The sequence below is a fragment of the Citrus clementina genome, unplaced genomic scaffold (assembly GCF_000493195.1).
Source record: "Citrus clementina cultivar Clemenules unplaced genomic scaffold, Citrus_clementina_v1.0 scaffold_1, whole genome shotgun sequence".
Classification (NCBI taxonomy): domain Eukaryota; kingdom Viridiplantae; phylum Streptophyta; class Magnoliopsida; order Sapindales; family Rutaceae; genus Citrus; species Citrus x clementina.
Window position 1 is genome coordinate 10,756,148 of NW_006263303.1, and position 16,477 is coordinate 10,772,624.

General features: G+C 32.0%; 1 protein-coding gene and 1 pseudogene across 1 annotated transcript; both read left to right on the forward strand.

Moving 5' to 3' along the window:
- LOC112095629 overlaps window positions 1-11,785 on the forward strand; it is a 12,832-nt pseudogene extending 1,047 nt beyond the window's left edge.
- Window positions 11,786-13,817: 2,032 nt separating this feature from the next.
- LOC112095630 (cytokinin riboside 5'-monophosphate phosphoribohydrolase LOG8-like) lies at window positions 13,818-14,862 on the forward strand. The gene is made up of 3 exons (XM_024177736.1): window positions 13,818-14,100; window positions 14,378-14,458; window positions 14,858-14,862. The coding sequence occupies exons 1-3, from the start codon at window positions 13,818-13,820 to the stop codon at window positions 14,860-14,862; spliced, it is 369 nt and encodes a 122-aa protein (XP_024033504.1).
- The last annotated feature ends 1,615 nt before the right edge of the window (window positions 14,863-16,477 follow it).

The window sequence follows — 16,477 nt, forward strand, 5'->3', positions numbered from 1 at the left end:
CAAGACACATGACAGGGAATTATTCTTGGTTTTCATGTTTTACCAAGATCGAAAATGGTGGAGATGTATCGTTTGGAGATAATTCAAAAGGAAAAATCTTTGGCATTGGCAATGTCGGTAATGTATCCTCTACTTTCATTGAAAATGTGTGTTTGGTTGAAAACTTAAAACACAACTTGCTTAGCATTAGTCAATTATGTGATAAAGGGTAGAGTTATCTTTGATGAATCAAAATGTGTTATTGAGAATGCATGTGATGAGAAAATCTTGTTTATTGGAAATAGATGTGGTAATGTTTACACAATTGATATAGAGTGTGCATCTACTCATGATAAATGTTTTTCGGCATTGCATGATGATGGTTGGTTATGGCATAGAAGACTAGGACATGCAAGCATGGATTTGATGTCAAAAATTTTGAAAAATGATTTAGTTAAAGGTCTTGCAAAAATCAGTTTTCAAAAGGATAGAATTTGTGAAGCTTCTCAATTTGGAAAACAAATCAAAACTTCTTTAAAAAACAAGAATCACGTCTCTACTTCAAAACCACTTCAATTACTTCACATAGATTCATTTGGACCTTTTAGATATGCTAGTTTAAGTGGCAAATTTTATGCATTTGTGATTGTAGATGATTATTCTAGATACACATATGTATTGTTCTTAGCTAATAAGGATGATGCCATTGATGCATTTAGAATTTACTGTAAAAAGATTCAAAATGAAAAAAGGTTATTCTATTACTTGTATTAGAAGTGATCATGGTGGAGTATTTGAAAATCATGCATTTGAAAATTTTTGTGGCATTGAGCATTAATTTTCATCATCTAGGACTCCTCAACAAAATGGAGTTGTAGAGAGAAAGAATAGGTCTATTCAAGAAATGGCTAGGACCATGTTGAATGAAAATTCTTTGCCTAAGTATTTTTGGGCCGAAGCCATCAACACCGCTTGTTATGTTTTGAATTGTGTGTTGATTAGATCAAATCTTAATAAAACTCCATATGAGCTTTGGAAAGATAGAAAACCCAACATTGGCTATTTTAAAGTCTTTGGATGCAAATGTTTTGTTTTGAACACAAAAGATAATCTTGGTAAATTTGATCCAAAATCTAATGTTGGTATTTGTCTTGGTTATTCAAACTCAAGCAAAGTTTATAGAGTTTATAATAAAAAAACTTCGGTTGTAGAAGAATCTATGCATGTTACATTTGATGAGTCTAACCCCTCCTCTATGAAGAAAGTCGTTGTTGATGATAATGCAGAAGAAGAACAACAAGAAGAAGCATCAAATGACAACAAAAAAGATGCACCACATGGAATTTAAGAGGAACATCATGAAGAAACAAATGCAGAGCAAAATTAAAGTACTTCGCAAACACTCCCCAATGAGTGGAGGTATGTTTCTTCTCACCCTAAGGATGTAATTTTAGGAGATCCCTCATGAGGTGTTACAACTAGATCATCTTTTAGGAACCTTGAAGTTGTATGTAAAGGAACAAATCAAGTCAAGGAACCTAAAATCAGTAGATACACTAGCCAATATGAGTTGTTTCAAATGAAACAAAAATATTTGTTTCATGTACACTCGATTTACGGATATTGTAAATATTCTAAGAGCCTTAGGAAAGACTTTCTCAAATAGCAAAAAAGAAAAGAAAATCATTAGGCTTTTACCAAAAGAATGGAGACCTAAGAGAACAACTATTTGGGAAACTCGAGATTTAAATACTTTGTTTATTGATGATTTAATTGGTTCACTTATTTTTTGTGAAGAATATTTAGCCATTGAAAAAGGAGATGAAGACAAGAAGAAAAAGAGCATTGCTTTAATAGTATAAAAATAAAGAGTTATGAGAAAAGCGAATTTGAAGATAAAGATATCGCAATGATCACTGAAAAATTTATAAGGTTCTTCAATAAACCAATTGAGTGAAGCAAGTTCAAAAACTTCAAGAATCAAAAAGAGAAGAATGAAGCAATTATCTACTTTGAGTGCAAGAAGTCAGGCTATATCAAATCAGAATGTCCTCTTCTCAACAAACACAAGAAGAAAACTATAGTGGCAACATGGGATATTAGTGATAAAGAATCAATGGATGAAGAACAATCACAAGAGGTGTCAAACTTGGCACTTATGGCAATTGAAGATGAATATTTTGATGAAGTTGATGTGGTAAATGATCTTCCTTTTGATGAACTGTTTGAGGCTTTTAAAGAATTGTATAATGATTTGAAGAAAATTGGTTTGAAAAATGCTTCTCTTAAAAAAATAATGTTGGAGTTTTTGAATGAAAATGATGTTTTGCAAAAATAAAAGAATTCTTTAAGTGAAAAGATTAAATGTCATGAGATAGAGAATAAGATATTGCATGATAAAAACATTTAATTCAAAGAAAAACATAGTACTTCATTTGAACAAGAAAAATCACGGGTCAATGATTTGATCAAGGAACACGAAGTTCTTAAGAAAAAGAGTAATGAGCTTAATAATATTATGTTAAAAGAATTTAGAAAAAAATGTTTAGCTCTAAAAAATGTGTTTTTGACAAAGGAGACCTTGGTTATAAGCCAAACATGAAACAAAGATATTACAAAAATTTATTTTGTGAAGGCTAATGCAACTAGTAAGCGTCAAATTGTTTGCAATTATTGTAATGGAAATAGTCATATAAGCTATGCATGTCCAATTAAGGAGAATACTTATCTTAGCATTAGAAAGGTTTGGATTCTGAAAGGAACCATTACTAATATTCAAGAACCCAAAATGGTTTGGGTACCTAAAAACTTAGTATGAGGTCTTTTCCGCAGGGATCAAAGAAGAAAGGAAAAAGGAATAATTGAAACTTGGATAACAAATGCTCAAGACACATGACCAGTGACTATTCTTGGCTCTCAAGTTTCACCAAAATAAAAAATGGCAAAGGTGTATTGTTTGGAGACAACTCAAAAGAAAAAAAAATTCTTAGAGCAGGAAATGTCAATATAAATTCCTCTACCATTATTGAAAATGTGTGCCTGGTTGAAAAGTTGAAACATAACTTTCTTAGTATTAGTCAATTGTATGATAAAGGCTATAAAGTTATCTTTGATAAATCAAAATATATCATTGAGAATGCATGTGATGGTAAAGTTCTTTTTTTAGAAAAAAGATGCATAAATGTGTATACCATTAATATAGATTGTGCATTGACTTATGATAAATGATTTTTTTGCATTACATGATGATAATTGATTTTTGCATAGAAGACTATGTCATGCAAGCATGGATTTAATTTCAAAGATTTCTAAAAATGATTTAGTTAAAGGTCTTCCTAAAATTGGCTTTAAAAAAGATAGAGTAAGTGATGCTTGTCAATTTGGAAAGCAAGTCAAAATATCTTTTAAAGACAAAAATCATATCTCTACTTCAAGGCCTTTTCAACTTATTCACATAGATTTGTTTGGGCCATCGAGGTATGCGAGTCTAAATGGTAAATATTATTTGTTTGTGATAATTGATGATTTTTCTACATTTATATAGGTGTTGTTCTTAGCTAGTAAGGATAATGTTTTTGATACTTTTAAATTTTTTTGTAAAAGAGTTCAAAATGAAAAAGGCTACACTATATCTTGCATTATAAGTGATTATGATAGAGAATTTGAAAATCATGCATTTGAAATTTCTTGCAATGACCTTGGTATTGAACATCAATTTTCTTCATCTAGAACTCTACAACAAGATGAGATTGTTAAGAGAAAGAATAGGACAATTCAGGAACTGGTTAGGACTATGTTAAATGAAAACTCCTTGCCAAAATATTTTTGGGATGAAGCCATTAACACCACATGTTATATTTTAAATCCTGTTAATTAGACCATCTCTCAACAAGACACTTTATGAGCTTTGGAAAGATCCAAAACCAAATATTGGTTATTTTAAGGTTTTCAGATGCACATGTATTATTCTAAACAGAAAAGAAAATTTGGGAAATTTTGATCCAAAATCCAATGTTGGCATCTTTCTTGGATATTCAAATTCAAGCAAATCTTATAGAGTTTATAATAAAAGGACCTTAGTTGTTGGAGAATCTATGCATGTCACTTTTGATGAATCTAATCCTTCCTCTACAGAGAAAGTTCTAGTTGATGATGATGAAGGTGCAAAAAAAGAAAATGAAGAACTACATCATGAAGAATCTTTTGTCAAAAAACAAGATGATTATTCAAGTGAGAATTAAAAGAAACAACAAGGATAACAACCCAACTTGGATCAAAATGGTAACAATTCTCACACACTCCCCAAGAGGTAGAGGTATATTTCCTCTCATCTTAAAGACTTAATTTTAAAAGATCCTTCACTTGGTATAACTACTAGATCATCCATTAAAAACACATGTGAACATACTGCATTCATATATCAAATTAAACAAAAATCCTTCTTCAATACCGAAATTGATAAATCTTGGATTATGACCATGCAAGAAGAGTTAAATCAATTTGAGAGAAACAATGTTTGAAAAGTGGTTCCTAAATCAGAACACCAATACGTAATAGGCATTAAAGGGTATTTAGGAACAAAATGGATGAATCCGGTGTAATTATAATAAATAAAACTAGATTAGGGACTTAAAGTTACAACTAAGAAGAAGTTATTTTATATCAAATGGATACCAAAAGTGCATTTTTAAATGGCTACATTGTGGAAAAAGTTTATATGAAACATGAAAAATTTCTAAATTATGTTTATAAATTGTCTAAAGCATTATATGGTTTTAAGCAAGAACCTAGAGCATGGTATGATAGGCTTAACATATTCCTTTTAGAAAATAATTTTTCAATGGGTAAAACAGACAATACACTCTTAGTAAAAAACAAGGATCAAGATATACTTGTTGTGCAAGTTTATATTGATGATATTATATTTGGGTCTCCTAATGAGTCTGTGTAAGCAATTTTCATTTTTTATGAGTAAAGAACTTGAAGTAAGCATGATGGAAGAGTTGAAGTATTTATTTGGACTTCAAATGAAGCAAAACAATGAGAGAATCTTTATCAATCAAACCAAATATGCTAAAGACTTACTGAAAAGGTTTGGGATTGACAATTCAAAAACTAAAAAAGCTTCAATGAGTACAACAATCAAACTTGATAAGGATGAAAAAAATAAAGAAGTTGACATCAAAATGTACCAAGGTATAATTGGATCTCTACTTTACTTAAACGTGATTGACACTAAAAAGTGTACATTTAATAAGGATAAAATTATTAGTTTTTCACTTATTGTGTCGATTAATGCATTCATTATTTCTAAATTATTTTAATACTCCCCAAATATATTTTATGTTAAATTAATTCGTAATTTGTTAATTTTTATCTTGTAAATATTTTTCAAGAATAAAGATGGAATTGGAATTGAAAGCGAGAACAAAGAAGAACTACTGGAACACAATTGAGAAGATCTAATAATAAAAAAATAAAAAATAAAAAATAAAAAATAAAATAAAAAAAAGACAAAAGAGTAAAAGGCAACCATGCTTTGGTTGCCTGTGATGGTCAGGAGGCCATCACGCCTCCTGGCCATCACACTTCTCAACATTCATTTAAATTATAAAAAAATTAAATAATAATATAATAATAAATTAAATAAGAATAAAAAGAATGAAGATGAGGCAATTGTTGCCTATAAAAGCCGGAGTATTGAGGAGCCAAGAGGGGAAGCTAGGGAGCTAAATTGAGAGCTGATGCCGAGACTGGAGATTTTCTTTCTTTCTTTGTTTCTTTTCTTTTCTTATTTCCGTTTGTATCCATTTTCTTTGTAATATATTTCAAAAAGTCTATCAAATAAAAAGAGTGTTGTGTTTTCTTTCAATATGAGTAGCTAATTTTATTAGGCTGAGGTGAAGGGTGAAGCTCAATGTTTTAAACTATTAATTATTATTATTTTCTCAAATGAGTTTTTAAGTTTATTTAATTCTTTTCTAATTATTTTTATATCATGTTAATTTATAAATCTCACTAGATTTTATAGTATTTTGACATAATGTCGACACATTAATATAATGTGGCACATTAGGTACTTTATTATATATTTATCCACACACATAGAATTAAATGATAGAATAATTAATTGGTAAAAGTGAGGCAAAATATAAATGAGAGAGTATTAAAATTATAGTTTGAATACAGAGAGTGGATCCTAAACCTTAGCTTACTTTTAATCAATTTCAAATAATTTCTTTGCCCCGCAATTAATTTTCTTAGTTTTACTAGATTTAAAACTCCTTGTGGTTCGACCCCGGTCTCACCGGGTTATATTATAACTAGACACTCTTATACTTGAGAGTAATACACTTTTGAGTTGTGTCAAGTTTTTGGCGCCGTTGCCGAGGAGTTTTCTAAATTTGGTATTAGTTTGTTTTTACTTTATTTTTATTTTTATTTTATTTTTTTGTTTTGTCGTTACCATTTTTCCGTAATTATATTTTATTCTCTTTTTGTAAAACTTCAGTTAGCACCCCTCTTCTTTTCCAACCTTAACATTATCCATAAAATTTGTGAGAACTTCATCTTAGCCCAGAAACCTTTGCAAATTAGTCCCCAAATCAAATTTATTTCTTTAAATTTTTGCGATTTACTTTCCGCATTTATTTTAAATGGTCGGTTCTACCGCCTGACTGTCATTTAAATTTTGTATTTTTGTTTATATGGTCGGTTCTACCGCCTAGCATTTTAATTTCAGTTTATTTATTTTTGTGCATTAATTAATTTAATTTTATGTTTTATTGTATGGCTGGTTTTAAAATACCGTCTAAACATTTTCTTTTAATGGCTGGTTTCACCTCCTAATTTATTTATTTATTTTTTAGTTTGTTTATTTTTATTTTGCATTTTTTTTGCTTATTTAATTTCCAGTTTATTTTTATTTCTGCAATTTTCATTTAGCGTTTTTGCATCATTAGTTTAGCACACATCATTAGCATTGGATGCGTCGTTGGTCTCGTACAAATAGTGGTAGATTAATTAGAAAATCACTTTCACCACCCTTAAATATGGCTGACATAGGAGCTAAAAATTTTTCTGATTACAAAAATGATCAAGCCTTGCAAAATCTTCATGAACAACCTAGGACCCTTAGAGACTTCATGCATCCTACTAGAACAGCGTCACCATCATGCATAGTTTTCCCTCCTGATGCATCACGTTTTAATTTCAAGCCTGCTATCATTCAACTTTTGCCTACCTTTCATGGTTTTGAGTCTGAAAATCCATATTTGCATTTAAGGGAATTTGAGGAAGTCTGTAACACCTGTACTGATGAAAATTATAGCATGAATATAATCAGGCTTAAGTTTTTTCCTTTCTCACTAAAGGATAAAGCTAAAACTTGGCTACAAAATCTTAGGTCAGAATCCACAAGAACTTGGGATGAAATGCAAGCACAATTTTTGAAAAAATTCTTCCCACCCCGCAGAACAAATTCTTTCAAAAGACAAATTACCACTTTCACTCAAAAATCAGGAGAAACTTTCTACCAATGTTGGGATAGGTTTAAAGAACTACTTAACATTTGCCCACATCACAGTTTTGAAACATAGAGATTAGTGTCTTATTTCTACGAGGGATTAACATCCCAAGGTAGACAAGTCGTTGAAATGATGTGTAATGGTGAGTTTAGGGATAAAAGTCCTAAAGATGCATTAGACTATCTTGACTATATAGCAGAAAATGCACAACACTGGGATACAATTGGTTCTTATGAGTCATCAAATAAACCCCAGTCATCTCCATCTGGTGGAGGCATGCATAACCTTAGGGAAGACCATGATTTTCAAGCCAAATTTGCATCATTAGCTAGAAGGGTCGAAGCATTAGAGTAAAAAAAGAATGATCATGTAAAGTCTGTTCAAAATATTTCATGTTATGTTTGCGATTCTACTGACCATTCTATGCAGGACTGTCCAACTTTACCAGCTCTGAGAGAAAGTCTGCATGAACAAGTAAATGTCGTTGACAATTTCAAAAGGCCAAATCCAAATCTATACTCCCAAACTTACAACTCTTGTTGGAGAAACCACCCAAATTTCAGTTGGAGAAATGACAATCATGCACAACCTTCACAACTAGTTCCTCTATGTCAAAATTTTCAAAACTCCTAGAGTTACCCACCATATGTCCCACCATCAAGAAAAACTCTGGAAGACACATTGCATTCGTTTATTGAAAAACAAGAGTCGATCAATAACCAAACAATGCAAACCTTAACCAATTTGACAGAAACTATCTCCAAACTTATATCTGCTCTGACCATACATGAAAAAGGAAAGTTTCCTGCTTAACCTGAACCAAACCCCAAGAGTCAACAACATCCTCAAATGGGAAATTCAGGAAACCAAAATATGAGTCAAGTCAAATCGGTTATAAACCTTCGTGGTGGTAAAGTAGTCGAAAAACACATTGTGGACCCTCGTGAAACTAGTAAAGATTCAATTTCAGAAGATAGGGAAGAGTCTGTCGAACCTTTAAACCATGAAGAAATAACCGACTCTCATCTTGTACTCCTATTTCCTCAAGCACTGGCCAAACCAAAGAAATTAAACCACAATCCAGAAATTTATGAAGTTTTTAAACAAGTTAAGGTCAACATTCCTCTGCTGGATGTCGTTAAACAGGTGCCTTCTTATGCTAAATTTCTGAAAGATCTGTGCACAGTGAAAAGGAAACATCAGGTGCAAAAGAGAGCTTTTCTAGCAGAACAGGTAAGTTCCATTCTCTCAACCAATAGTGCTTTGAAATACAAGGATCCTGGTTGTCCAACTATTTCTTGCACTATTGAGGATCATAAAATTGGACATGTTTTACTTGATATTGGTGCCAGTGTTAATTTACTTCCTTACTCAGTGTACCAACAACTCAATCTCGATGAGTTAAAACCAACTTCTACCACTCTTTTACTTACTGATAGATCGATTAAGGTTCCAAAAGGAATAATTGAAGATGTATTAGTCCAGGTCGATAAATTCATATATCCTGTGGATTTTATTGTTTTGGAAACGGAACCAATTGATAATGAACGCAAACAAATTCCTGTTATATTGGGTCGACCATTTTTAGCTACTGCTAATGCTTTGATAAATTGCAGGAATGGATTAATGAATTTATCTTTTGGCAACATGACACTGGAACTCAATGTGTTCAACATGTGTAAACAACCTCACCACCAAGAAGATGATGATAATGAGAATGATGAAATTGATCTCATCGAGCCAATCATTGATGAACACATTCAGGATGAGAATTTTACAAACTCTGCAGAAATTTATTTTGTTGGTTCTGTTGAATCAAGTAAGGAATTAGATTTTGATACTGCTAACATATGTCCTACACTTGATTCTATGTAGGTACCTATAGGTGACGATGACCAATCGAACTTTGAAGATACGGTACAAACTGAATAAGCAAACGAAGAGGAAGCACCAGAGCTTGAATTAAAGCCCTTACCAAAAGAATTGAAGTATGCCTATCTTGGAGAGCAGTAGACATATCCGGTGGTAATTTCTTCTCAACTCACACATGATCAAGAGGGTAAGTTGTTATCTGTACTAAAAAGGCATAAAACTGCATTTGGTTGGACCTTAAAAGACATAAAAGGCATTAATCCTTTAATTTGCACACACCGAATACACTTAGAGAAAAATGCCAAAACAACCCATCAACCACAAAGAAAACTAAACCCTCATATGGAAGAAGTGGTAAAAAATGAGGTCCTTAAACTACTAAATGTAGGAATTATCTACCCTATCTCTGATAGTAAATGGGTAAGTCTAACACAAGTAGTACCAAAAAAATCTAGAATAACTGTTGTAAAAAATGAAAAAGGTGAACCAATCCCAACACGAATTCCATCTAGTTGGCGCATGTGCATTGATCACAAAAAATTAAATGATGCCACTAGAAAAGATCATTTTTCCCTTCAATTTCTAGACTAAATTCTCGAAAGAGTAGCTGGACATCCCTACTACTGCTTTCTTGATGGCTACTCTGGCTATTATCAAATCCCTATAGCCTTAGAAGACCAGGAAAAGACCACATTCACATGCTCATTTGGAACATTTGCATTTAGGAGAATGCCTTTTGGACTTTGTAATGCTCCTGCAACATTTCAAAGGTGCATGCTAAGCATTTTTAGTGACATGGTTGAAAATTGTCTAGAGGTTTTTATGGATGATTTAACTGTATTTGGTAATTCTTTTGATACATGTCTTCATAATTTAGAAAAAGTTTTGGAAAGGTGCAAAGAAAAAGGACTAGTTTTAAATTGGGAAAAATGCCATTTCATGACCACTTCTAGAATTGTCTTAGGCCATATTGTGTCTTTAAAAGAAATCGAAGTTGATAAAGCCAAAGTTGAAGTCATTTCGAAATTATCTTCACCAAAGACAATTAGCGAAGTCCGTTCTTTTTTAGGACATGCAAGATTTTATAGGAGGATTATAAAAGATTTTAGTGTCTTATCTAGACCAATTTGTAACCTCCTAATAAAAGACACACAATTTGAATGGACTAAAGATTGTCAACAAGCTTTTGAAAAGATAATTAGTCTTTTGACATCAGCCTCAATAATGCAATCCCCTGATTGGTCTTTACCTTTTGAGCTAATGTGTGATGCTAGTGATTATATTGTTGGCACTGTTCTGGGTCAAAGAAAGGAATGTAAGCCCTTTGTCATCTATTATGCAAGTAGAACTTTGAATAGTGCTCAAATGAATTACACTACAACTGAGAAAGAACTACTTGCTGTAATATTTGCATTGGATAAATTTCGTTCGTATTTAATTAGTTCATCTACTATTGTTTATTCTGATCATGCTGCTGTGAAATATTTAATGTCAAAATAGGATGCCAAACCAAGGTTGATATGATGGATTTTGCTACTTCAAGAATTTAATTTGACAATCAAGGACAAAAAGGGCGCTGAAAATGTTGTTGCAGATCATCTTTCAAGACTTACAAATGAGTCTTCAATTGAAACAACACCCATCAATGATTCTTTCCTTGATGAATTTTTGTTTTCTATAAACAAAATGCCTTGGTATGCTAATATTGTTAATTATCTTGCAATAGGTGAAATGCCATGTGGCTGAAGTTTCCAAAATAAGAAGAAATTCTCAACAGAAGTGAAAAGACTTTACTGGGATGAACCATACCTGTTCAAGTACTGCTCCGATCAAATTTTTCAAAGATGCATACCAAACGATGAGGTAAGTAGGGTCATTCAATTTTGTCATTCTGAAGCATGCGGTGGCCATTTTTCTTCAAAAGAGACCGCTGCAAAAATATTAAGTGTGCATTTTATTGGCCTACATTATTTAAAGATTCACATACATTCTGTAAAATGTGTAAGAATTGTCAAATGGTAGGGTCTATTTCAAAGAGAAACATGATGCCTTTAAACCCCATCCTTATCATTAAAATATTTGATTGTTGGAGAATTGATTTTATGGGCCCTTTTCCATCATCATTTGGATTTGTATACATTTTGGTTGTTGTAGATTATGTTTCAAAATGGATCGAGGTGATTCCTTGTTGGCACAATGATCACAAGATTGTGATCCGCCTTTTAAAAGAAAATATTTTGATCAGATTTGAAATACCTCGAGCCATTATCAGTGATGGAGGTAAGCATTTTTGTAATAAGCCATTTGAGTTTTTAATGAAGAAATATGGAATTACACATAAGGTTGCTACCCCTTATCACCCTCAAACAAGTGATCAAGTTGAATTAGCAAATAGGGAGATAAAATAAATTTTAGAAAAAACAGTTAATCCAAACCGTAAAGATTGGTCTCTTCGACTAATTGATGCACTTTGGGCATATCATACTGCTTTTAAAACATCTTTAGGAATGTCAGCCTATCGGCTTGTTTATGGAAAATCTTGCCACTTACCAGTAGAACTTGAACATAAATAATTTTGGGCCATTAAAGCTTTTAATTCAAATCTTGATGATGCTGCCAATGTGCGTAAATTGCAAATAAATGAACTTGAGGAATTAAAGAATGATGCATATGAGAATTCCAGAATTATTAAGGCAAGAACTACATTTTTTCATGACAAAAGAATTTTTCGGAAAACATTTGAAATTGGTCAAAAAGTGTTGCTTTATAATTCTCGTCTTCATTTATTTCTAGGGAAGTTAAAGTCAAAGTAGAATGGTCCATTTGTTGTAAAAAAATGTGTATCCATATGGAGCTATAGAAATTGAGAATCTAAAGGATGGTGTCACATTTAAAGTTAATGGCCAAAGATTGAAACCATATCTGGAATACCAACTACATGAAGCAGATACCGAAATCCATTTGAGTGACCCACCAAAATTTTGATTAAGCCTTTTCATTTTAACGTTTTGTGAATTTGATTTACTGTTACTTTATCGTTTGAATTATTTGATTTTTTTCTTTTTCCTTTTCCCTATGTCTTGAATAGAGTGCATTGCATTGTTTTAATTGTGTGTTGTTTGACAATTGTGATTTAGCTCACCAAATTTTTATACTTGTCATGAGTACCTCCATGAGAAATTTCCTTTTCGATCATCTTAAAACGCTTTTTCATGTAAAATTTCACCTGAGGAAATTGCTCTGATTTTATAAATTACATCCCATTTGGGATCTGCAACCACCAGAGTTAGTATCTCACGTGAAAGATCTAGAAAGACAACTAAAGGAAATAGAGGATGGTATTTATAATTTGCAATTGGAACTGGATTCAATAAAATGACGAAGGTGAGTTATATTCCTTGTGTGTTTTTGTTGTTCCTTTTCACTTTTGATTTGATTTTGCAGATTTGATTCGTTTTGTTTTGATTCACTCTCCCATATAAATGGCAGATAACGGTACTCCGTGACTTTTTAAGTCGGTATTCTCAGTTTCCCACAATAACTGAAACCTTAATGTCAAGCATGAAAGAAAGACAATGAAAATTGCATCAACGTTTTCCTTCTCTCCCTCAAAATGCTCTTAAGAAGATTTACAAAGCTTGTTGTGAATGACTGCATTTGTTAATGGTCAATGGGATTCCTGCTAACATTCGCTGGTTAATTGAAGCAAAGGTCTGATTGGCAGGTGAATTTTCTGATCCATTCCTTTCCTACATGCCTGGTTTTGGTAAAAGTGCATTTGCTAAGAAAAAAAGAGCTAAGCGACTTGGCTCTGAATGTTCTCACTGTGTAAGACTTGCTTGCAAAAAGTCACGTTGTAAAACTTTAGGAATGATTTCTGTAAATCGTGAAGATAAAATCAAATTCGTTAAGGATGGCATGAGTAAAGAATCATTGGATGATATCTTACGATCTCTTGAGACGCATCCAAGCGGATATTTTCAACATGAAATTCAAAATTTGTGGAAGTTGTTTCAAAAGGAAAGTGCACAGTTTAGTCTTGGAAATTTGACTCTAAAAGACCATGTTTGCCAGTTTATAAGAAAACTGGATGGGAAGCTTATCCTCGACCCATAGAGGGCGTTCAAGCCGTTACTGGACGTAAAACCAGAGAAAGATGTGAGCCACAATCACAACTACCAGTAAATATCCTTTTATTTTATTGTTCTTTTATCTTTTGCATTATTATTATTATTATTATTTTTCTTTATTTTATCTAATCACTGTTTGCTTTTTCTTTTCACTATTTGCATTTGAATTATTAAGCTAAAAGCTTCACGCGTCATTTGACAAACACACCACCCCATTTACAGATGTACATCATTATGTCCGTCACCAAGATCCTTAAATAGGAACTCCTTTTCAAGCACTCACAAATTGTTTCTTTTTAGAATTTTTGTAATGGCAGCAACTTCAAGCAGTCAACTTAAAAACATTTGTGTACTTTCTGGATTTCACTATGGAAAGTATAAGGAGTTCGTTCAAGCAGCCGTAGATCTTGGTCGCGTTATAGCAGAGAGGAAACTACATCTTGTATATGGAGGAGGTGACCGAGGGTTATCAAAGCTTGTTTATAAAGCTGCTTTCGTTCGAGGAAGCCAAGTGTTAGGCATCATTCCAAAAGCCTTAAAACCTTTAGGATGTCTACCAGACTCACCAATTGGAGAAGAGTTAGTTGTTTCAGGTATGCACGAAAGAATATCCGAAATGTTAAATCACGCTGACGCTTTTATTTTCTTACCAGGAGACCTTGCAACTTTGGAGGTGCTAATTACATTTGTTTCTTGGGCCCATTTGAATATCCTTTAAAAACCAATCGGTTTGTTAAATGTTAATAATTTTTATGATGGCTTAATAACATTTCTTAATCATGCAATAAAAAAATTATTTCATTCCATCCTCAGCGAAAAAACTCTTCATTTGTGCTCATACTGCTAATGAGTTACTTGATCTTTTGCAAGCTTACAAACCAGAGCCAGATCCCATGACTTTGGCGTTGGATTGGGCAACTGCTGACGATGGCAGTAACTATCGTAAAAAGTGTAAATTAGATTTAACTCTCCATCTGTAAATATTTCCAGCAGTGGCCAGGTGATATCTTCTAAACTCTACTCCTTTCTTTAGAAATTGAGGACAATGTCTCCTTCAGGTTAGGGGGAAGGAATAGTTGATAATTGTGGAATGTCTCAGTCCTAGTGATGTTTTTACTAATTTTTGTTGTAAAGACTAACTTTGGATAAAAATTTGAGTCGAAGATGGCAGAATATAGAATGTAGTGTCTCCAGAAACGCATCTTCTTAATTTTTGTATTTTTTTCCAAAAAAAAAAAAACATGCTTCTAACTTTTTGTTTTCGGTCTTTTTCTCTTAATCATCTCCCTTAAGTTTCTGCAATTAGTCCCAATTTTTTAGTGTTTTCTTAAATTTTTTTTTCTTTTTCAGTGTGATCTTTGAACATTGGATAACATGATGATTTTCAAATTTTGGTATCCGTATTATCTTTGGCCTTGAGTTATGTTACACTATGTTTTTCCCTTTGGATGTTGAAACGTAAATTGAGAAATTGAATGAGTGAAATTGATTAAGTCATTTGGAGGAATGTACATGTTATGAAAAGACCAAGCGAGTTCTTGAGCCTATTATCCTTGGAAAGTAACCTTGTTTGCCTATACAGCTTCACAATTTATTGTACAAGATCTCAATATTTAAAAAAAAAAAGTTTGTGCAGCCGCATCTAAAAGTCCATTGAACTATTGGATATGAAAGATTATATAGAACCCTAAAAGATGGCAGAAGGCCATCTTTGATCAGTTTGAGCCTTTCTAGCCAACCCTATTATAAAGAATCCATAATTAACCCCTTTGAGCCTTTGCAAAAAAAAAAAAAAAACTTTCTCTTTGGTAACCTATCATATTTTCCTACTCCAATGAGGAGTATCACCTTATGTTTTATGTTTTTCATCACCCAATTATGTTTAAAAATAGGGATGATTATGTATTCCTAATAATGTTGTTATAAAAAAGAAAAAAAAGAAAAAAAAGAAAGATAATATGTTTATATCAATTAATAAAAAAAAGAGAGAAAAAAAAGCACCTTATAATCTCCAAAAAGTCCTCTATTTTTCAAACATATATTTTTGTTTTCCCTACTACCTTTTTTGTTAGCCATAACCTTAGCCTACGTTACGTCCTACTAAAAGTTCTTCTCGATTTTTGGGAACTATAGTCTGAAGTAAAAGCTGGTAATATGGACTAAAAGATGTGGTGATGCATAAAAATAAAAATAAATTTTGCTAGTAATTCATTGGACTTGAGATCATTTTATTTCTAAGTTGTGGGCATTATTTTTTATCTTGGTGAGAGCATGTAATGTTGTTTTATTATTCTCTCAAATTTACCATTTTTTAGAGTGACAAATTAATTTGGGGTATTTTTTTTTTTGAGAGAGTCACTCTTAATCGTGAGATTTTGGGGTTTGATGTATCATTCTTAAAAGTGGCTTGATTAATGTAGCTCTGATCATTGATCATTTTACAGGATTTTACTAAACTGTTTTGAGCGGGTGTGATTTTCTTTAGGCTGAAGATAATGCTTATACTTTTATTTGATAGTTGTCATTAATCTAATGAAAGAAGTAAACACAATTTTTCAAAAAAAAAAAAAGATTTTCAATTTGTTTTTGAAATTTCTCTAAATTTGTATCGCTTAAATTGCTAGGGCCTAGCAATAAGCTAGTTGGGGGGTGTGATTGACACTAAAAAGTGTACATTTAATAAGGATAAAATTATTATTTTTCACTTATTGTGTCGATTAATGCGTTCATTATTTCTAAATTATTTTAATACTCCCCAAATATATTTTATGTTAAATTAATTCGTAATTTGTTAATTTTTATCTTGTAAATATTTTTCAGGAATAAAGATGGAATTAGAATTGAAAACGGGAACAAAGAAGAACTACTGGAACACAATTGAAGAGATCTAATAATAAAAAATAAAAAATAAAAACAAAACAACAAAAAAATAAAAAAGAACAAAAAGACAAAAGAGTAAAAGGCAACCAT

Coding starts and splice junctions, on each gene's coding strand:
- LOC112095630 (XM_024177736.1), top strand. CDS start 13,818: ATGGCAGCAACTTCAAGCAGTCAACTTAAAAACATTTGTGTACTTTCT. Junction 14,101..14,377: donor AGAAGAGTTAGTTGTTTCAG/GTATGCACGAAA, acceptor ATCTTTTGCAAG/CTTACAAACCAGAGCCAGAT.